This window comes from Alosa alosa, chromosome 5, assembly GCF_017589495.1.
Source record: "Alosa alosa isolate M-15738 ecotype Scorff River chromosome 5, AALO_Geno_1.1, whole genome shotgun sequence".
Lineage (NCBI taxonomy): Eukaryota > Metazoa > Chordata > Actinopteri > Clupeiformes > Clupeidae > Alosa > Alosa alosa.
The window spans coordinates 9,762,268-9,786,267 of record NC_063193.1 but is presented as its reverse complement, the minus strand read 5'-3'; the positions used below and the strand labels follow the sequence as shown (position 1 = coordinate 9,786,267).

Below are 24,000 nucleotides of genomic sequence, written 5' to 3'. Positions count from 1 at the left end.
AAAATATAAACCACAATTAGAATGACAGGCTAGCATCCCTTTTCTCCTGTTTGTCTGTGGTCTGTTGCGTGACAGCAGAAAGATGGGTAGTGTGAGAAAAATCGCACGCCACAGGGTCTTCGTGAGTCAGACCAGCTCCGGCGGATTGGTTGACGAGTTCACTCATGGGCATGGCAGCTGAGTACACTGGGGACCGACGCCAACACTGGCACAAGAGGCCCTCACACTTTTTATTTATTTTTTTCATCAGTGATATTTCAGAGGGCCTACTGCTGTTGCTGCTGCTGCAGGCTGCTCGCGAGGCGGTGCGCTGGAGAGACTCTTAGTCATGATGCGTCGAGATAAGAGGATCCGTTTAAAGGCCCCTGCCACTATTTCTCTCTCGCTAGCCTCCTATAAAGCTTGCCAAGGTACTCCTAAGTGAAAACACACACTTGACCTTAGTCACTAAACAGTCCAGCGCATTCAGTGGCTATTATGGGCCGCCGTAAAAAGAAATGCCCTAGGTTGTGTGTGAGGGATGGACAGAGATGACGCCATTATTATTACACATTTGAGCATTTCCACCCAAAAGATCAGATGTACATTTGAAGCTGTTTATTTCCTCCAAATGCTTTCATAAGATATCTCAGGGGAATCATCAGAATAGTGAAATGAAATGAGAAGATATTGTCTGACATACAGTGTGGGAGGTGTGTATCACACTACTGCATCTGGTGAATGCTTTACTGCACAATAACAGTTTAATAAGTCTATTCATATCCTTTCCTTTTCTTTTTCTCCATAATATAGAGCTGATTTTCATTTGTGCATTCTTGCATCATTCACTGTTACTTGAAATGGCACAATCATGGCCATTTCAAGCAAGTATTCCCAGTAGGGGACTTTTATTCACGCTGGAAAAAACAGCTTCAGGTGGTGGTAACCCCTTTGATGGCAGTTATTAATCAGTGTGATCCATCCGTCCTAAGAAGAGTCTAATGGTCTGATAGTCAATGAAACGATTCCTGCTTGCAGCAAGTGAGGCGCCAAAGGAATGTTCCGCACTGATGGTCTGCAAATGGTGTCACATACACCTGCAGAGTGCCAACTCCAGGATAGCCAACCATCGTAACGAGCTCTGCAGAACTGCAGCAAACAAGGTGGGAAGACAGCAGAATGGGTCGGAGCTGCTCAACACAGCCGTAAAATGTCACCAGTATAGATTTTTACACGTGTGTCAACACAGATAAGCAGCTTACTATTTCCTCAGCATCCTCTTTAGCTCAATGTTTTTCACATTATATCACATTATTAGATGCTGGTACTTTAACAGGCTCAGGGAGTTGAGCTTTTTGAGTGGCCATTTTATGTTTCCAATTTTTTTGTTTTCTTCACCACTTTGCATATTTCTCATTTTTGCCAGCAACACCAAATTCTTCTCAGGCAGGCAGGCAGGCCCAACACAGCTGTGTGACAAATATAAATCTCCATTTTCCAGCCACAGGTTCAAGATCTTTCTGCTCGGCTGCTCCCCAGATACCAGAGCCACAACGATTTCCTGGCCCATCTGAATGGAATTTGTAGAGGCACCTCGCCATTCAAAGCTATCCCCCCCCCCATTACTCGTCGGTTTGATGTAATGCCTTTAGGGTTCCGAACAAGACAAATCCTTTGTTACCGCCACACTAATGTGACCTATTCTTGCGGCCTGGGGCTGTGCACGTATTGCAGACCATGCCAATAATTTTTACTCTGTCATTTTCTAACAATCAGTATGACAGCCAGACTCAATCAGAAGCACCAGTGATGAATTACCCCCTCTGCAAACCAGCCCCCTTGCTCCAGGAGACAAAGTGTTGTGCAGTCGTCGCTCCAAGCAATTTACACTGAACAAATATATCAATGTTCTGATGGTATCTTCAATATATACCAGACAGGCTGTGCTTGATCCCAGGCGGGGGCTGGGGACTCCCTGCAAATTAACTGTCCAATTTATGATTTGCTATTGTGAGGGAGGACCACCACTGGCTGGCGTGGCAACAAAATAATCGCTCTATGTCTGCATACCCATTTATTATGTTGAGCAATGGCACAACTGAGCCAGTTTTCATTCATGCATACTCTATCCAAAATTCACCTGAGACAAAATCCCCTTCTATCCCCACAGGTATCAGTACAAACAGTATCATGAATGGACACCTCCATCCTGTATCCACACATATGGTACATATGCCGTACAAGTTCCTGAGATCTCAGCCCGCAGGAAGCCCGCTGTAGAGTGGATTTTGACTTGATCTGCACCAGATTAGGGTCAGATCTGTCTTGGAGTCAGCTAATGCCTGAGGTAGAACACTATGTTCAAACCAGCCAAGCAATGCAAACATCCACAAACATGATATATAAAGCATGGAAAACATTATCGCATGTAAATGTCATGTTGCTGACAAAAGTGTAGCCATTTAGAAGGACTTCGCACATGGCCAGGGCATGCTGACAGCCTCTGACTAGCCACCCTGTGATCCTTCTGTTTATACAGTTTGGTGGTGTGTGTGTGTGTGTGTGTGTGTGTGTTGGGGGAGGGGTGTGTGGGAGCAGTGCTTGACTGATTATTACCACTCCAACCTGTGTAATCCCACTGAGAATGTTTGCTTTGGGAAGAGTTCAACATCACAGAGGGGGTTCGACTCCAAACACAACGCCGCCAGGATTATTTAACTTTTAGAGGAGACAGAGGAGGGGAGTTTGGCTCATTATTGGCTAAACTGTATGTTCAGGGGGTTGCGGTGAAAAGGCAATGATTATTTGCCACAAAGTCCACTTGCTGTCCACCAGGGGCACCCCACACAACATAACCTCGTAAAAAGGTCTTTACTGTCAGGAATATGTAAATAAAAAAAGACAAGAAAACGAGTGCATGTGGTGTGGTGTTTAAAGACAGCATGCTTCCTGCGTGACTCTTGTGTTAATAGGGCCTCCCTCCTCTCCTAATCTCCTAAAGTGCCTTGCAAATAACATCAGGAAGCCGAGACATGACCCATCCCTCCTGTGTGAACCCATACTCCAATCCTCTCTGCCAACCCCCCCTCCCCTAACACACACACACACACACCCGCACCTGTGTATTTGGCAGCGTGTGCCTCGGCGAAGACAGGTACTGAGAAACGGCTCGCTTGGCAGCACCGTCTGGGCCGAGGGGGTGGGGTGGGGGGTGGGGGGTTCCGGGAGCCTGACTGACCCGAGGCGCATGGACGCCGTTCAACTGACACAGAGTTGGGAACGGCGGGCGGAGAGAGAGAGAGAGAGAGAGAGAGAGAGAGAGAGTGAGAGAGAGAGAGAGAGAGAGAGACAGAGAGAGAGAAAGAGAGAGAGAGAGAGAGAGGTGGGCAGCGGTGCAAGCTCTGGGGCCCTCTGACTGAGAGCTTCTTTCAGGGGCCTGTTGGCTCATCCGAATTGCGACGGAGAGCGCTGGCCAAGTCTGCGCTCCAGCGCGCTTCAGCAGTGGTGTTTTCATGCTCGTGCTATGCTGCCATATATAAAAAGGCCCTACAGTGGACGCTGAAGGCTCTAGGTTCTTATTTATGACTGTTATGAGTTGAGAGTGGCTGGGAGCACAAGGGCAGCTGCTAAGATGGTCTCGAGACTTACTGAGGGCAGTCGGGAAATGGACACAGATCCGTGTTCCTTGTGGCACGGTGAATGGGCTGAGCATTCCCAAGCAACCACGAGTGACGGCGTAATAATTCCTCCACTCCTTGGTGCTTCCCACCTGGGACAATGGCACGCCACCAGGTTACCATGGTAACCGTAACAACCGTACAAGCCCCTGTCTCTTTAGAGGCGAGTGAATAAGAACATATCTCTGAAAGGAGCTCGAGTGACAAAAGACCTCGGCCGCCTCCCAAAAGTTTCCCACTGTTCTGATGTAATTACCGAATGGCCTCGACGACGACGACAGCAACAACAAACACACACACGCACACACGCACAGACACACACACACACACACACACACACACACACACACACACACACACACACACAAAGGTCTCCTTTTCACATCTGAAGAAGGGGAAGTGGTGTCATTTAGATGTTTCTCCTGATGTTGATGGGCTGCAGAGGGTGGGGGTGAGGCTGAGTCGCGTGAGAATGTTTTGAACTGGGGCTGGGCCCTCTGAGGCCCACCTACATGGATTAGCCTTGTCGGAGAGATGATTTCTCAGGCGGAGGGCTCCTTCAAACGTGGCCGCCGTTTATTACTTTCACTCCTAATATTATTGCAGCCGTCGGGGTGATGAGATGGCGTTTGTTTGGAAGAAATAATCAAAACAAATTAACAATCCCACAAGAAGGCTTACGAAGGAATTGAAAGGAGGGTACATCTGTTTGAAGTTGACCACCGTTAACAAAGACCGAGTTTTCTATCGAGGCTTCTTTCACAGGGTCAGCTCATTATAAAAACGTGATCCTATTTGCCAGAGAAAGAGGAAATGCAGCTTTGTGTTCTAATGAACCATCTGCTAGTCAGTGAGGTCACCATCTTTTCTGAACTGTTAGTGTTAGCGTCATCCACAAACTGCTGAGAGAAGAGACCAACATTAGTCCAGTGAGAAAAGAAGCCGGGGTGGTCCTACCGTCCAGCTGATAGTCCACGGAGATGTCGGAGGGGGCTTGGCGGACGGCGGACCTCCTGTAGACCACGTGCACTCTTCCCTTCTCCTCGTGCTCCTGGGCGCCCCGCTCAAGCGGCTCAATGAAGTATTCATCTGCATCAGTGCGAATCATGCCTGCCTGCGGGACAGACCAGACACGAGGACCGGTGAAAAATAGCGACAACAATGCACAAATAATTGCACGGTTCCCTTTTATCCTTATCTGCCCTTCCTTCTCATTTTCTCTCTTTTTCCATCACTCTCTTTTTATCAGCTGTATAAAGGAGAAGACATTTTCCAATGGTGTCTGTTTCTTTGTTCCGCTGAAATATATGTGGCTTATATCATCTCCCCACCAGTGAAAATAAATTGCAAACCTTGCTATTCTTTGACCATGGCTGTGTTTGTCAGGAGGCTAGCAACCCTTGAAGTCCTACATGTAATCTACATGCTTCACACCACACTGAAATGTACAAGGACTGCAGAATGAGCTTTGAAGTGCCAGTAATAACCACCTGGGAGGATAACATAGTCAGCACACACTAACACATTCTGACCAAAAGCAGTTAAAGATTGGAGGAACCATGGAATGGAATGAGCCAGGAATTGTTATTTTGTTTTTAAAAGGATCGGGAAAAGGACTATATACAAGAACTATATAGAACATGTAACGCGCGCGCACGCACGTACACACACACACACACACACACTGTAAACTATATAACTATATACAGTATGCACACACACGCGCACACACACACACAGCAAATTGGATAGTTCTTGTATATAGTTATTGTGCATTTGTGTACGTGTGCATGCTGGATATAGTTATTTTGCATATTGTATATAGTTCTTGTGGGTTTGTGGGTGTGCATGCTGTTATATAGTTATAACCCCCGCCAAGAAGGTTATGTTTTCATCGGGGTTTGTTTGTCTGTTTGTTTGTTTGTTTCTCTGTGTGTCTGTTCATCTGTTTGTTCGCAAGATAACTCAAAAAGTTTGGGAGTGATCCGGATCACCATCTGAATCCAGGAGGCGGTTATGTTTTCGCTTGGCGGAGGTCTGCACTCTCGGAGTGCTTTTCTAGTTTTGCATGGCACACTTAATTTCTTAATCTGTCTGTCCATAGGTCAACACTGCCTCCTTACCAAGTTTCTTAAAGGTTTTCACCAACTCCCCAAGTATACATGTTTACCTTGGAAAAACTATTTTGAGCCTGGCTTTATCACACTATCTGCTTTTGTGTGTATGCAAATTAGAGCATTTTTAATGAGATAGGGCCTCATTTGCATATGTAAACATTAAAATATAAAATACATGCAATACATTTTTTTCTCATCTTAACATAAGTAATCAACTCAGAACGTTTCATGGTGATATCTATTATTTAAATTTTTTACCCTATTCACCTGTACTGCCTCACCTTAATTGCCTATTTATGCTAATTATGCAAATTGCCCAAAGTGCAACTTTAGGCAACCAAGTTGAATTCCACCCACTAGGCCTATAGATGACATTTTTGCAATAAAACTTTAGGGTACTCAACATTTCTGGGTTCATGAAATCACGACTAGACTAAGGTGTGTGCAAATTTTAAAGTGCAGCACAAACAAAGCATACTCTTTTACAGTCTAGTGTCTCAAGATCACTACTTATCAAGTGGTAAAGGTATGGAACAGACTGTCAATCATGCTTTATGTATGACACCAAGTTAAAATGCTTTATGGAATGGGGATCACAGACACAAGAGAAACCTAAATTCAGCTACAATAAAACCAATTTTTCAATAATTGTTCAATTCAGTAAATTAAGCTATAAGGCCAAAATAAAGGAATTAAAGGAATGTACTCTTGCTCACTAAAGAATAACAACAGCAACAACTGCAATGCCAAAGAGCAATGTGAAAAGAAGACATAGGACATCAGTGGAAGACAATGAAAGTACCACTTCCAAATAAATCACCATGGCAACATATTAGAAAGACCACCACAGGAGACAGACCTGATAATGATGGCGCAAACAACCTACTCTGTAGAGGGCAGTGTCTGGACTGACCCTGTCAAAGCTCAAAAGGAATTAGTTAAAGCCATTCATCAGTTAGAATCGTCCAGCTTTCAGGAGAACATCCTTTTAAAGGGGCATTTTTAAGAGTCAAAGGGATTCATTTAATATAAAAATGTGACATTGTCATCATTGTTAGAAGTTGCTGTTAGTGGTTGCTATTATTTTAGAAACAGCAATAGTAACAGGAGCAACAGTCAAACTTTACTCATCACTCAAACTTTACTTTTTCATATCAATCCTCCTGCTCTTATCAGGTGGAGAAACATTCCCAGATAAATAGCCTTTGCTAATTTGTCAGACCTATACAGCATCATAATATACCGTCAACACAATCTCAGCTCAATTTATGCTATGCCTCCCATCTCTGGAGCAATCACGGCATTATTGCAACACATACATATGAATTCATTTACATAACTTGTCATGTAAATCAAACATACAGCACGCTTCCAAAATTTCACACCTGTTTCATATTTCACATTTTATTTCATTTTCTGGTAACACTTTATTTTAAGGTTCACATGTTAGCCACCAATACATACCTAATTAATACCTGTATTAGTGACTTGTAAGGCATGTGTTAGGCAACATTAACCATTTGTTAGGTGTGTATTCACACATTTCTTGTTCATGACGAATTAGGCCTTTATTATTGATATAATCTTAATAATGACCTTGTAAGCCTTGATCTCTACATACTAATTAGTAGTAAGTACCAAAATAGAATATGCATAACCTACTTGTATACTGTCTGAATAAATCCCAAATAGTAGGAGAACAGTTGTAGAATAAGCATGTGTATGGCTCAACCTCATTGCTGCATTTCACTGCCCAGGTTGCTGTGTGAAGTAGCACTTAATAACTGGGAGATTGGCTCCCATTCTAAAGTGGAAACTGGTTCCTTGGTAGCAAGCACATTATCATCAGTAATACCTCTGCAGAATGTACTTATTAGTCATGAATTGGTTCCATATTCTAAAGTCAGGCATTATTATTATTAAGAATTATATGATGGGAACAGTCTAGACTATAACTCCTGGTCAATACAGACATTCTTTACCCTTAATACATTGCTAGTGCATACATTGTTCATTCAAAATATGGTCCCTGTTCAAAGTAGAGGCTGGGAGGGTGTTAACAATAGAAACGAAGATGAGAAAAGTGACAGCACTGACAATGTTTATTCAACAAGTTCTGTAAACATGTTACATTGTACTCTCAATGAACTCACAAAGCACAAAAAGACTAGCAAAAGCTATTTTTAACTAGAATTGACAGGATAAAAACACGTCTTTTAAACAAATAAAAAGGGCAAAAGAATTGTCATTCAACACATCTGTGGTGGTCTTCTTTGAAACGGGACCCACCTACCACGTATCAAAAACTTGTACACAGCAGGCCTATTTGCCTGAAAACTACAGTAGCAGTAAAGAAATTACACAAAGGAACATTTGCTATTTACTTGCCAGAGTGGACTAGTATTTTATCAGTATTGGGAGAAGGTATCCCCTTGCCTTTAGGTCCTCAATGGACTTCTTAATATCTGCTGTAACTGTATGACTGCTGCACCCAGCCTCTACTTTAGAACAGGGACCATATTTTGAATGAACAATGTATGCACTAGCAATGTATTAAGGGTAAAGAATGTCTGTATTGACCAGGAGTTATAGTCTAGACTGTTCCCATTATATAATTCTTAATAATAACTAGATGTACCGCATAGCGGTACAAAATATGACCGCCGCTCAGTCCTGTACATCCGTTCCGCGAAAATTAATCACACTTCAATTTGTCTCCATATTTTACTCCATCCCCCACTCTTGAAACTTTTGTGTATGCTTGTTTGGCATGCCTGAGTGTGTGTGTGCGGCTGCACAGAAAGTAGCCTACTGGTGCTGAAAAGGTGAATAGATTGTAGAATAGCCAAAGAAGATGTAGCATTGTTATAAAACCTTTAAAATCTCTAAACAATCACAAGTAAGGCAGTTCATCACAGTTCATCCATTGCAACTGGATTGATGAAAGGTCACTTACACCTGTAGGCTACATTGTATTTGGGAAAAGCAAAAGGTATCAGCATAATGTTATTTATTTATTTATTTTTATGTATTTTTAAACAAAAACATCTCTGTCAGTTCCATGCGTTTTCAACAGCTATCAAAAACAAAGGTCATTTTGGATGGATGGATTTTTTTGTGAATGTTTCTTCTTCTACATAAGATTTTAGTCATCTTTAGTTCATGTAATACTTTATTGTCAATGCACAAATTAAGTAACAGTAGTCTGAAACGTTATTGTTAATGCACAAATTAAGTAACAGTAGCCTAGTCTGAAACGAAATGCTGTTTTACATCTAACCAGTGGTGCAAATAACTGACATGTCCAAATGGGCCTTGATGAAATGCGTCGCTAGACTGTTCATACACATTTTAACGGGCCAAAGTTGAAGAGCTTTTGTCCATTATTGTTAGTGCAAATATAGGCTGATTCATGTTCCCTTGCATTGTTTAACTGAGGTCCATGGCTAGTCTGGCTTTCATCAGACCAAGCTCAATCTTTTAAGAAATCAAAAATAAATAGCGGGCAGATCAGGCTGGGTTCACCCAGCCTAGTCCATAGGCACCCGATATTGTTTAATTTTCCGATTGAGATATACACGCTCTGGCTATTCTAAATGCAAAAATGCATCAGGGAGTTATGACAAAACGGTAACTAACAAACTAGATCCTAATAGAAAGCTGTTATAGCTTCCCTAAGCTACAGGTAGGATTATAAGGTAGGCCTATTTACAACATAAATTGTCAATAGGCTATGCTGGCGACACAAATAAAATCTCCTTTGAAACCAATGGCTTACGCCTTTACAGTATCAAGCGGACTTAAACTGTCATATCGCGGGCGAAAAGTTGTAATAACATTCACGCAGCTCCATGAGTCAAGGAAAGCGCCTTGAATGAAGTAGCCACTTCTAAATGGGACCCACTACACAGTAGCTTAAGGTGTGTTGCTAAAGCAGCCATAATGAAATGAAGGTGTCATTGTTTGATACTTCACACACACACGCTTTTTTAATTTCACAGACTACAACTACCAAGCTGTAATCAAAGCACATCGATTCCCCTCACACCCTGCACGCACTTAAAACAAAATAAACAGGCTGCCTCAGTCTCACGCATGTATAGGCAAAACTGTATCAGACCGGTGTAACGTTGGTAAATCTTCCATTGCACAGAATGATTTTGTAGCACGTGCAATAAATGACAGTCGAAAGATACAAACAGTGCTGCTATACATTTGCTTGGTATAACCGCATTTATAGTTTTCTACAAATGCAATAAATAAAATGCCTCCATCACTCAACCAACGCTTAACGGTAACATTACCTAGGTCCTTATTGATATTACAAGATTAACGCATTCTGCAGTAAAACCAAGCATGTCCGATAAACATCCTCAGATTTATTTCGCTTCAAGAAGAAATGGGAATTACACTTCATGTGAACATCGTCCTATCCTTATTAGATGTTCGCTGCGGTAAATTACAGTCCTTGTATGAAGCGCCCATTGTTTTTTCCAACCCACTTTTAACTTCCAACAAAATTACGCCTCACTGCAACGATGCGCCATCTAGTGGACAAACGACTACTTCGCCAATACTGAAAATGCAGCCATGATGATGATGATGAATATTTATTTTGGCTTTCTTTTAATCCTACTGAATTTGTAATTATGTATCGGCCGCTCTAATACCGATAGTATGTGGGTGCCTGTGTGTGTGCATGTGTATATGTGTGCACCGCCATTTACAGGCCAATGAGTGTACAGTCACTAAATGTACACATAACCTAATTTTTTTAGACCCCCATGGATGAAATTCTACGAAACTTGGCATACCCCCGGAGAACACCAAGGTGGTGGTGGTCCCCGGGACTAAAATGAAAATTTTCCGTAAAAGTCTAGTGGGGCTACATACCCACCAAATTTCATGTACCCTCGTGGTTCGGGTGTCCCGGTATCAATGACCAAAAATTCAGGAAGTAGATGACGGGAAAAATTCTTGAATTGTGTGCATGTGTGCGTGTACAAGTTTATGTTTATGTGTGTGGGTGTGTGTGTGTGTGTGTATGTGTGTTTGTGCATGTGCATGCATGCGTACATATGTCTACTGTGTGAGTATGTATCATACGTATGATTACTGTAAATGTATGTGTGTGCGTGTGTATCTGTTTATGCACATGTGTGCACATGGAATGGGTTAACATGACCCCTGGAGGCAAAAAAATTGTCATCGTAGGCCCTACAGTTCTCAAGATATTCACAGAGAACTGTGTCTGCCCTACCCTCCTTTCGGGGGGTCCAGTCCAGCGGGGGGGCTACAGATCAAAACGAAAAATGACGGTTCCATGCTATCCATGTGGGGGTACATGCCCACCAAGTTTTGTGTACCCCATTGTGTGCCCACATCAATTTTTGTGTTCATGAATTTTTGAGTGCACACACATAATACTATGTGCATGTGATTAGTCTGGAGTGCAAGTTAATAGTAACTCTCTCTCTCTTACTCTCTCTCTCTCCCTCTGTCTGTCTCTTTCTTTGTAGTTGTGTGTGTATACTGTATCTGTGTGTAAGTGAGTGTGTGTTTGTGTGACTTGAGTGTGTGTTTGTGTTGAGTGAATATCTGTGTGAGTGTGTGAGTCACTGTTTATGTGTTTGTGGGTATGTGTGTTCGTGTGTGTGTGTGTGTGTGTGTGTGTGTTTGTGTGTGTGTGTGTGTGTGTGTTTGTGTGTGTGTCATTGGCCAGCCATGTCAGTCTGGACAGCCACATGACTGTGAGGTTGTGTGTGTGTGTGTGTGTGTGTGTGTGTGTGTGTGTGTGTGTGTGTGTGTGTGTGTGTGTGTGTGCGCGCGTGCCTGTGTGTGTGTATTTGTGATAGAGTGTATGTGTATACGACTGTGTGTGTGTGTGTGTGTGTGTGTATCTGCTTCAGCAAGCGAGTGAGCGAGCGGGACGTTTTTGAAACAGCCCTTCAGTTTTTCGCCGAGCCTCCCCAGCCTCTGCCCCAGCCCCAGCGTAGGCCTCCTGTACACAGACTTGCCTCTCAGAAGGCCCACTGGAATGTGCTCAACACCGGCTCTCTCGCCTCTCATCGTCATACCTCAGCCAGCCCTCAGTACCATCCTGTGTGCTCCAGCAAGGCCAGGGAGTGTGTGTGTGTGTGTGTGTGTGTGTGTGTGTGTGTGTGTGTGTGCGCACTTGTTTCATTCCTGTCGGGCCTTGCACAATGTTTCCCACTTCCCTCCCAGCACACGGCTTACACACAGTGCCTACGTGACTCTCTCTCTCTTTCTCTCTCTCTCTCTCTTTCTCTCTCTTTCTCTCTCCCTTTCTTACTCTTCTCTTTCATGCACACTCACAAGGACTCAGCCCTTAGGAATCCATGAATACTTAATGAACGTTAACTTTCAAGTGTTTGACATTACTTTGATAAATATCTAACGCATCAGTGTAAAATTATTAATCTTCCATCCTTAATCAATTTGAAGGTCACAGACTAGCACAGTCTATGAATATATAACTCAGTCTAATACTCTGAAATCCATGGTTACAAGCACCAGATTATTGTGAGACTTTAGCTTCATATTTCTTGTCGTGCCCAATTCTTCAGCTTTCTCAAAAAGGTGTGAATGGCATAGTGATTTGACAAATCCCAAGAAATACAGATACCTATAAAAAACCTAGCTGATGCAATTTATTATGAGTTCCAAAATATATGTTATACTTTGTGATCCTGATGCTGTTTTAGGCTAAAAAGTTGTTTTACATCACCTAACCTTCATTTGGAATAGAGCACTCAGCTTTTGAGCTAATGGAATAAAATAAGATTATATTAATGACAAAAAAGGATAAATGCCTGGGTTATCCTTGCCCAAGAATATCATATTCACATAATTGTTTCAGTATAGAGCATCCTACATCTTCATTCTATCAGCCTGTCTGTGTTGACCACATAACCCTGGCTTAGCAGCTCCAATGAGGTCATTTTGAGACAGCAATAAACCCCCCCGCATTGATTCAATAGTCGTTCTTGGTGGGTTTGTGAGGGTCACACTGATTCAGGGCAGAGAATTAATGTCCCCCCTTCCCCACCCTATGGCTCTCCACGACATTTCCATCAGGTTGCTGGAGGGTCACTCCTTATTCATGCCCCCCTACTTTAGGATCAGATGCGTGCTTGAATGTCTGAGTTGACCCCTCAATACCTGGGCAGACATCCCAAAGGGCACGGCAACGTGTGCTCACTACACAAGGTCCAGATAAGAGCTCAATAGAAGTGGCTGTTTTGCTTCCAGAACAGCGGTTGTTGTTCTCTGCAAAAAGTAATTTTTCAGGTTCAAAATGACACTTTTTCGAAAATGTCAGAGGCGTGCGGGAACAACCTTCAAGAGGAGATACGCATGAACAAAACTTCTGTCGTTTTTTTATCTTCATGGTTTTCAATGGAAAGGGTAAAAGAGCGTTTAATGAAGGCACCAGAAAGGGCAATTATCGAGTAGAAATAACTGTGAATTGCTCACTGTCATTTAGCACTCAACTATTCAATGACTAAGACCTAGTTGACCTACCATGAAGAATGAACTCTTCAGCAAACTATCTGTGCTCAACTCAATATGCCACTTATAAAGACATATGGTACAATATTTTTCCAAAATGAAGACTGTTCACTGAGCTGCTCACAGTGCAGTCCTAATTACTAGAGCTCTGTTCTAGAATCTTTGGGTAAAACGACTTTTTTACTTTTTGTGATCAAAGACTCAGCATTAGTATGCACGTTAGCTTCACGCTATGCTGGAGAGTGGAAAATGTTTCAGAGAGGATGTCATCTCTGCAACTCCTGAGTTCAACTTCCAGGCCTGTGATTCAAGAAACGGTCCACTTCACTTTACTGTCATCTCATGGGAAACAAGTCAAGGCTCATCATCATCATCATCATCCACTCAAGAAACAAAACATCATCATCCACTCAAGACACAAAACACAACTCATAATTCCAGTCTATACTGTATTCAGTTTTGCCTGTCCTTTTTTAAAAGATGAGTCAAGGAAGAGGCAGAATCTATGTAATCTCAAAAGACAGAATTAAAGATCGATGACTGCATTTCCTTTCAGAATGGCGAACTGTTTAACAGTTCATCTAGAAAGACTGCATTACACTGAAGTTTATCATCCTAGCTCCCATGGTGAAATGGTGCAATTATAGCCTACTGAAACATTACCTACTAAAGGAAGATGTCACTGATGCTGAAAAAAACTTCCATATTTCACCAGCTTGACCACTACAAACCAGACTTCCTAGTGTTTTAGAAATTGTGTACATAAATTATGCTGGTAACAGATTTCTGTAGTAACAAACTTGAGCCATAGGATATCAGACTTGATATTCAACCAGGTGGAAGAACCTTATCAATTTAGGTCAACAATTTCAGGAGTGATCAATTTAAGGATCCAAAGATGGGAATGGGAATACCATTCTAATCTTTTCCAGATTTAAAATCCACAAAAATAAACTAGTGGAACGTTTATCTTCTTTAAAAAAAACTACCTTAACATTTCAAGGCCATTGTATCAGCAGAGCACCACAGTATGCCAAACAGTATCAAAACAATGAAGTGTATACCACATTGTGCACACAAATTCAACCAATACAATCTGTCAGTTTTATGACATCAGTACCATTAACAGACAAACTTAAGTGCCATGTTTATCACACGGCTAACCACAAAAGGCAAAACATCTGGAGCAATAACCAGTGCCTTCAACATATTAGTGAGCAAATATATGTGTTTCAGATATGTTTACTTATATAATGTATGTATAAGGAAATGACAGGGTATGTAAAGGCAATAGACAGCCTGAAATAGACAGAGAAGCTACAAAGGTAGTGTGAAATGGTGCCTTTTTTCATCCTGCCTTCAAAATTGCACCATTGTGGCGGCAGCACAGGCATTTCCACTTGACAAGAAAAAAATCTAGTTGCTGCACCTTTCATTGTGGTGACCACCCTGGCTGTTATGTTGCCTCGTGGCCAGCAGGCCGTATGGAGTGGACAATCGCAGGTGGCTTTGACTGAGCTCAGCCTGCCGTTACTTAAATAGAAACCCTCTAAAAGGGATCAAGAGTCCTGTGTTCCATCAGTTTAATATCCACTGCATCTGCGTGGGCCAAGCAGACAGTGCCGCTCTGCCAAGACAAACATATGGGATTCGGCTGAAGGGGTCCAGTTTTCTGAGACGGCCCTCCAGCCTAAACTTCTTAAGGAGCCGGTATGAACGTGCTTTATTTAAAAAGGTACTGCCACTTTCAAAAAGCCTGGATTCAGTGGAGACACTGCTACCTTTCACCCTCCGTGTTGTTTAAAGGTGTGTTTGCTTTAGAAATGTGTGCAAACCTTCGTCATCATTACCTACCATTTTCATCCCTCCCCTTTAAGGAACTTTAAGGAAAAATTACACCAGCTAATTTCTTTAAAATTTGGGGGGAAAATGAGAAAAAGAAATCCCAGAGGGGAAAAGAAGAATTCCTGCATTTATTAAGGCAAATACTAATAAGCAAGATGATATTTCACCTGTGTATATCATTAAAAAAAAAACACCTAAGCATTTACTGCTTATTGAAAATATGGACATTCCAAACAGAAGCTGAGTCTCGGGCCAGTCTGGTGTTGCTCAGTTAAGGAATCAGCTGCTTCCTGGAATTTTATTTACAGTCATCCATCACAACCCTACACAACCATCAATCACTTGTGCTCTCAGGTGGACCAAACAAAAACCACACAAAAAGTTTGACGAGTCCAAAAATAAATCGATAGACAAAATGGCAAGCAAATCCAAAATAGGATGCTGAGTTGAATTTGACCAGGAGGAAATGCCTAACAGTTTAATCGAACTCTTGCTTACATACTCAGGCAAATGGTGAGCATTTCCAAACATTTACCTAGTGCTTCGAAAGGTGGTGAGCAGAGACTGCCTGACCCTAAAATAAAACCAAGCCACCGTGAATGGGCTGCAATGTCCATGGCACTGACAACACAAACTGTGGGCACCCCTGAAGTTTATGAAGGTCAGATTAAAAACGTATAAACATATAAATATATCAATAAACGCAGCCAGCATACATTATATGCACGGCAACATCCCTGGCTTCTTGAGAGAGAGAGAGAGAGAGAGAGAAAGAGAAAGGGAGAGAAGGAGAGAGAGAGCAAACCTGAAGAAATAGCTTGCCTCTGCATATCCTAGCACACCCCCCCACCGCCACCTCAAACCGTATACCAAAACAGCTCTGGGGTCAAGTCTCTGCAACGGGCAAGTCCTTGGCTGAATCAACAAGTAACATCAATAACTATTAGTGAATACAACTCTTGTGCCCGATTGCACTTTGCTGGGCAAGGGGCGAATGCCTTCGTTTCTTCCTCAGTCAAACAGGCTCCTGAAAGGTTAGGGCCAGTGCCTGCTGGAAGCTGTGTCAAGCATAAACACTCTTCATCAGGCAAGGAGGGAAAAAAGGAAATAGCAACTTCTTGGACGTTTACTCAAAACTTTTTTTTATATATTTTTTTGACAGCAAGCCTTCATTATATTCTATCATACTTCACTCGGTCAACTTGCCTGCAACTCTATGAAAGTCAGTCAGTACAGAAGCAAAGTCCAAGTAAGATTTGTGGAGGAAAGTCACTCAGTTCAGTTAAAAAAAAAAGGTTTGTCCGGCAATGCCGGGGAGTGAGAAGTGTAAAACTACAAAGACAGATACAAAGTTGATATTAAAGCCAAACTGCCACCTGTATCATGCAGCACAACATGACCCTCATGTTAACTGCCCTGGGGAAGATGTGCAATTTTGACTGACTTGATCCCACTGCCCTGTGGTGATGTAACAGTTAACATTAAGCTCTGGACTGCCTCCAACCTGTCTTTATTTAGGTCAATTATTCTGTTCTCCTGCCAGTGCCAAGAGTGTTTCTCCTGATCCAAGCTTTACCTGATTTCTGTCACAGATGCTGAAAGAAGTCATTCACTTTTGCCAATGCCTGGTGAAAATATGTATTTTTTTTCTCAGAGGGCAGCTGGCTCCTCTAGCGCCGTGTACAGATGTGTTTTAAACATCCCGTACATACAAGCTCCAGCTCCTCGGCTCTGCAGAGACTTGAATCTGAGTTTGCTAACAACATGAATTTATTGCAATATAGTCATTTGTGTTTCATATTTATTGGCACATGTAGTTATCCTTCAGCATGAGTCAGTGACTGTGTTGCTTGAGGCATTATAGCATTTTGGATCGGTGTGTGGGCTATTCAGCATGTTATTAATGCCATACACAATGTTCTGTATCCTCGCTAAAGGATTTCATGGTGTAACACTCATTGTTGTGCAAAAAGAATTGAAAAGTCACAATTTCAAAAAAAAAATAAAAATGGCACTTGGGAGAACAAATTTCCTTTGCCTGTGTCAAGATTCTTTGATTAAATAGGAACTCAATGCCAAAGCTGCAGAGTGTTGTCGAGCTTCATGCACAAATTTTCCAGCCACAAAGTCAGGCACTTGGGGAACAATTTGTTTCAGGGAATATGGCAAGGATACCTCATTCCAGGCAGGAAAGAAGCCATAAGTTACAGTATGTACTATGCGCTTCACGTTACTGAAACCTCAGTTAATGCTCCCAAACATATCACAAGCCCGTCCAGTGTGTGTTATTTCGTGTTTGCACGAACCTCAGGCTTACACCATTTGCACTGCATAACTCAACTTTAAAAAATATATCTACAAGAGGGATTATGGGAGAAGCACTTGCACTTGCTTGTGCTCAGAGGATGCCCCAAAAATCCAGACCAGCAAAAGCTATCTCTGGTGTGTCTCTGTGTGTGTCTATGTAGCTCTTGTGTGTCTCGATGGCCTTGGGCTAGTGACTGTACCCTGTGACGTTACTCATCAGTCCACAGCAGACCACTGGAGACCGGGGAGAGACAGTCCCATGTATGGGTGTGTTGCAAACAAGCTCACTCACTCACTCACTCAGTCAACCCTCATTGAACAAGGTTACGGCTTTTGAAACTGGCATGCCCATATTTTACAACTGGCATGAGGAGAACAACTGGACTGGCATACTGCCGGTCAGAGAGGCGGGAAAGCAGTCTCCTCACATAGACCGCACCCACCGCCCCTTTGCAATCACTCACTGCCTTCTCACAGTGTGTTGGGCTGTAAGGCAATTTCCGAGCACATCAACACACCAACACACGCCTGAAACAATGATGACACGATCAGGCTTGCGGCTTCACCTCAATCTCTACATATACAGCTCGCCTCAACGACATCTCCGGACAACAGGCTCATCGTTCGGAACTGCATCGCCGAACAGGTGTGTGGAAGTACCAAGCACTATAATTACAGATTTTACAGCGGAGGCAGCATATCCCAACTCCATTTCCATTCTGCGCTAGACGACCATAAATGTCAACCACATACACTCGTATTTTGGATTCGGAGGCGGCATCGATTTCAACACTATGCTCTTTGTCCAGCCTCGGCAGTAGCTGGAATGTCAGGCATGAATTTGGGGGGAGATTTGGGAGGGGAGGGGGTGGGGGCAACGAGTGAGGAGTAGTTCAAAGACGCATCCCAAGTACATCAGCCGCGAAGGAGGGGAAAAAAAGAAACGTGAAAGGGGCCGCTGGCAGCGTAGAGAGAGCAATGGGGGTGATCGTTAACAGTATTAATCTACTGACAAGGGTTCAGTGGGACGTTCGCCTGGGCACCCGCCAGATCTTCCTCTGTAGCCGCGCCAGCAGTTCAATAACGCAATCTGCACAGATCATCAACAGCACAGCTTAACTTCCTTCAGCACCCAGTGTGACCCCCCCCCGCTCCTCCTCTCCCCTCCACTCTCTCGTTTTCGCTCTCTCTCTCACATCCTTCTGACCACCACCCCCATCTTCCAGCAGGGCAACATGCATGAAAGGAGCCAAAGGCGGAGTGACAGAGCTTGGTGTTTAGCTTGGGGAAACCTGAGCGCCTTGCTTTAGGGAGAGCACTGAACCTCCTTCTGTTTGGTTCCACTCCTCTTCTCTATTAGCCTACTCTTAAAGAGAATATAGTGACAAACAGAACACACAACCTCAAGAGTCAATAATAAACTCTTTTTTTTTGGTTTGTTTTTAAACAGAATCTGCGCCAGAATATTCCGCATGGAAATCATGAAACAGATTTGCAGATATTACATAAGAAGCTTATTAATGAGCTGGTTGAGAATGACACCCAGAAAAACAACTGGGTGTGAGGAATAGACATGCATGGCTCATTATCTGGTAGCTTATCCCTTGACCTAGTTCCAGATGATGCCTTCCTGTGTTTTCATATGCTTCCTCCTCCTCCTCCTCCTCCTCTCTGGCCTCCTATACAGAGCCTCCCCCTCAAGCCACCCAGTGACTCCCACAGACTAAGCTGAGAGGAAGTATCTGCTGCTGAGGCATTAGGACCAGGGCTGCCTGTAAAAGACTTCCAGACTCCGACATGGCTGTAATTGGGCACAGTAAAACACACACCTAGAGAGGACCATGAGTATCAATTTAGATCAAAGGCCGTTACTGCTGGCTACTGTGTTTGATCCGGCCCTTTCGGGAAGTCGTTTGTGGGCCAGGAATCAAGGGGGTTATAGGGCGACTTAGATCCATCCTGGGAGAATTATCTTAACATATCCCTGTCCATCTTGAACACATACAATTTGCCATTCACTGATGCTTACCTCCACACACACTCACACACACAAGCACACACACACACACACACACACACACACACACACACACACACACATCCTGCTTTCACACCTAACCATTATGGAGGCTTGACTACATGTGAGATTCTACTAGTGCTAAAAGATCTTTTTTTTCTTAGCACATCTATCGTGTTACACAAATGGGATGAGACCTTAGATTGACCGCAGAATAAGCACAGTGGTATAACTATACCCAGGTGAGAGGATTTCAGGGTTTTTCCTAGAAAAGCCAAGGAGATTGGTAAGGGTGGTCTGAACAATGTGATGTCTGCTTGTGTTAAAAATGTGTGGCGGAATGGGGAGGTCTGCTGGATCTCTAATCTAGAACTCAGTACAAGGATACAATGTCCTCTTTACCCCTAAACCTGCATTCAGTTTTACTTTTAAAAGTTAAAAATATACTATTATACAATACTAATACTATACTATACTATACTATACAATACTAATATACATACTTTAAAAGTTTTGGCTTATGTAGTTCAACAAATTATTTATGAACATATATGGTCATTTTCTGCTTGTCTTCTGGGTAATTTACATATATACTGCTTAAAGAGGTTAACAAATCCATGGTGAATGTCATGTAGGTGTTTGCTTTCTGACAAATGTCTCAAATTATATAAATAATGTATCTAAAAAATTGAGTTTGTTTCCACAGAAAGCCTTTGGAAAAAGATTGCCATTCATATAGGCCATAAATTTACAGTGGCTTCACCATGGAGAACAAGCTCAGTCTGCCTTGGTTGGTACATTAAGCATCTTAGTATGTAGGTCGTCAGCATTCACAGAGGTTGTGACAAAAATTATTAGGGGCAGCCGTGGCCCACTGGTTAGCACTCTGGACTTGTAACCGGAGGGTTTTGCCGGTTCGAGCCCCGACCAGTGGGCCGTGGCTGAAGTGCCCTTGAGCAAGGCGCCTAACCCCTCACTGCTCCCTCGCCCGCCCGTTGTAGCAGGCAGCTCACTGCGCGGGATTAGTGTGTGCTTCACCTCACTGTGTGTTCACTGTGTGCTGTTTGTGTTTCACTAATTCACGATTGGGTTAAATGCAGAGACCAAATTTCCCTCACGGGATCAAAAAAGTATATATACTTATACTAGGTTCAGCCACACTCGTCTCTACAAAGTGCTTTGCATTTTCACCAATCGCCTACAACTCCACAGACAGACAGACACCCAGCACATTCCTGTGGTTTCAGAGGCATAGGCAGCGTATATTGTTTCTCCATAACCTAATTGGAAGTGCGGCTCAACTAATACAGTGAAACCCAGGGTGCAAGCAGCGGTCAGCCCGAGCCTCCACCTGCGTCTCAGGCAACACGACCCATCGGTCCGCCCCAACAATGGGGACACTTTTACTCCCATCGCTTTGAATCATGCGTTTCTGTCCAAAACCTGCTGCGTGGTCCAGTCTGCACTTTAAATCCGAGGCTAATCCTTCAGTGACTCCAAGCTCCAGAGGAACAGTGTTTACGCCATGGGGGGAATGGGGCAGGCAGCTAATTTGTGCAGATCTCAGGGTGACCCAAGGTTCACTCAACTCTGGTATCATTTTGGATGCTGGCCCAAGGGTTGCCGAGTTCGTCGTAAGAAAGGCAGGGACAGGAAAAGGCACACTAAAGAGTAAACACACACACACACACACACACACACACACACACACACACACACACACACACACACACACACACACACACACATACACACACACACACACTGATCTGATCAGAGACCATGGCCATGCCTTACTTGAACGATTCCTCCATATTCTGAAGAGCCTGCATGGTCTTAGGAAGTACAGGAGAAACATGTGTTCTTGGCTGTGTCTTTACCAATTGTTTACTAGTTCAGTGTAAACAGACAGGCCTGTTTTGTCTGAACCATCAGACAAAACAGATTCCAAGTAAAAGTGAACTCTAATGCAATCATGTGAAACAGATGGTTAAATGGATGATTATTGAGGACACAGTACCAGAGGTGGCGGCACGCCATAGCACTTTGGGCCAGTCTTTTTCCTGAATGCCGAGAATTCTTTTTGCCCAGATTCACGCACGATGGTGATTTATCTTCATTTACATGCTATTGTTATTATCGCCATTGCAGTGTGGTGTCGCTATCAGCACAAATCTAATCTCACTCACCAGTGATGTGACTACCGCAAGTGTGTCACTGGGATCTACATTCAGTGAGAGCCAAAGCCTGCGCATGGCGATGGGCCCCTTCTCAAACTTTCACATCATTTACAAGTATTACTCATTGTGATGTGGAAGAATCAACCTTCCAAACCAACACTTTAGACCTTTTATAAGAAATGATCGCTATTTGCACCGCTTTCTTCCCTTTTACATTACTGTCATGGTGACCTTATTGGTAGGTTATATTGTGTTTGTACTGTGTTTTTATTCTCGTTGAGATGTTCCAAAATGAAATGTTGGTTAGGAATAAAAAACTAAATTGGTGTTAAAAATAGGCCCATTGAAAAATGGCAGGCCCATACAAATGTAAATCCTGGCGCCACTGATGCACAGTACTACTACAGGCAGACTGCATTCAAGTTTGTAATGAGTGGAAACCTGATTTAAAAATGCATATCAATCACTGGCAAATAGTATTTTATCAGTCAATACTGATTGAAAAGAATTTTGAACTTGCACGAAATGTTAAATTACTTTATCAAGATGGCATTGTATGAAAGAGCACACATTTCTGACAAATATCTTGATTAGTAACAGAAATAAACAGACAAAATGCTTTAATTACTGAAAATGTGTACGTTCTTGTCTGATTGTCTGAACACATTTGTATGTGATTGATGAGGTACTTACCAGCCCATCACAGTTGTTTATAGCGACGGAGGCCTCTGGCACATCCGTGATGTCACCGACAAACGTGCAGTCTGTTTTGAGAAGTTCCCGGTTCATTATCCTGTCCGTGCGAACGCTGGAGCGATTGCCGCTCTCTGTCGAGTTGCCATTGTCCTCCACGACAGCCTCCACCTCTTCATGCCACTCCACCATGGCCCCAGGGGCCACAAGCTTGCGGTTGGGGTGCAGTCGTAGGTGGAACTCCTTGCCGAAGGCAGTGATGTTGAAGAAGAGCTGGTCACCCTGCTGCAGGCCCAGCGTGGCGTCCCGCTTCACCCGCTGCTTGTGGTTAGCTGAGAGCAGATGTGACAGGTAGTGGCCCTCTGAGTCGGTGCTGATGGGGGTGATGAGACCGTACTCCTTCAGCCGGCTTTTGAGGAACTCTGGAAGCAAGGCAAGGCAGGTTCATGTACAAAAGTCATTACCATGGGTAACAACAGGGATAATTTATGTCCTCTCACATTTTGCAAGAGTAAAATTTTTATGTGTGTATGCATGTGTGTATGTGTATGTGTGTGTGTGTGTCTAATGGAGGCAGAGTGTGGGGGTAGGGGGGTATTAAAGGTATCAGCTACTAGATGGCAATTAATCTTAATTAGGCATGTTTGTTTGGTTTCTACTACGATCCTCATTCACTTTCTCATTTGCGGTCAACTTAGCAGTTAAAAGAAGCTTATAGGCCTCAAACAGTTTCTTTCATTTCAAAGCATTTTTCCACCAACATTTGGCCTGCCTTTTAGACATACTGTATGAATGATGGCTTGCATACAGGTAGGCCTCTGAAATGTGAAAAAAATATATACTGAGGGCGTCCAGAAATGTTGAAGCTTGTAATTTGCCAATGGTACTTCTGGCTTAAAACATGAAATAAAAGCAGATGTCATTGTTTGACACATACAATAAGCCTGAAGAAATTGCAGGGTTTATGTCCCACAGCAGTCTGATTTTGGACACAATTGATGCAGTGAAGTGACAGCACGCTTAACCAAGCACAGTTTTTGCCCCAGCAGCTGTCAATTAAATACTGACAGAGTGACTTCTGAAGGGACTTGCCAATCCTTGTCAGCACATAAGAAGCCTTCCTCATTCTAGAAGTCTGAACGTGATACAAATCTAAGAAACAGGCCATGTGTTTGGACATTTCATGTACTATTGTTTGACAAGGCCATGGGTTTCTTTTTTTCCCTATTCTAATATTCAAGGTTGTCAGACTGCCGTCTGTTTGTATTCTATGCATCTACTTGCTGGGAAGGGAAAGGCCTGTAATCACTGAATTCAGCTACTGTATAATATAACTGTGTACTGCATTCACAAGCTAGACCTATTATCATGGAGCTGTGGGGAAAAAAACGTAATGTTGTTTCTGTCAAAGCTTTATCAAGAGAAAGTGAAAAGTTTTGGACATTTCAACTCACTAAATGCATTGTTCGCTTTAAATAAGCAAAACATAGAGAACTATTGTCTTGTGTCACCAGATTTCATCAAACATTAATGAATGAATAACGTACCCTACAACTTTCTCTACACATGTATAAGGTTGTGATGCAATGTTAAGGTCAATATTTGGGCAGAGTATGAAAGAAACACTTGTATACTTTTTAGTAGGCCCAGTC

At 43.0% G+C, this 24,000-nt stretch overlaps 1 protein-coding gene across 5 annotated transcripts in view; it reads right to left on the bottom strand.

Moving 5' to 3' along the window:
• Window positions 1-24,000, bottom strand: part of adamts3 (ADAM metallopeptidase with thrombospondin type 1 motif, 3) — an 82,122-nt gene that overhangs the window by 56,922 nt on the left and 1,200 nt on the right. For all 5 annotated transcript variants that reach the window (XM_048243833.1, XM_048243835.1, XM_048243834.1 and 2 more), the window contains exons 3-4: window positions 22,349-22,770; window positions 4,614-4,770 (exon numbers count right to left, since the gene is read on the bottom strand). In XM_048243833.1, coding sequence (XP_048099790.1) covers window positions 4,614-4,770; window positions 22,349-22,770 — 579 coding nt within the window. The remainder of the gene's footprint in view (window positions 1-4,613; window positions 4,771-22,348; window positions 22,771-24,000) is intronic.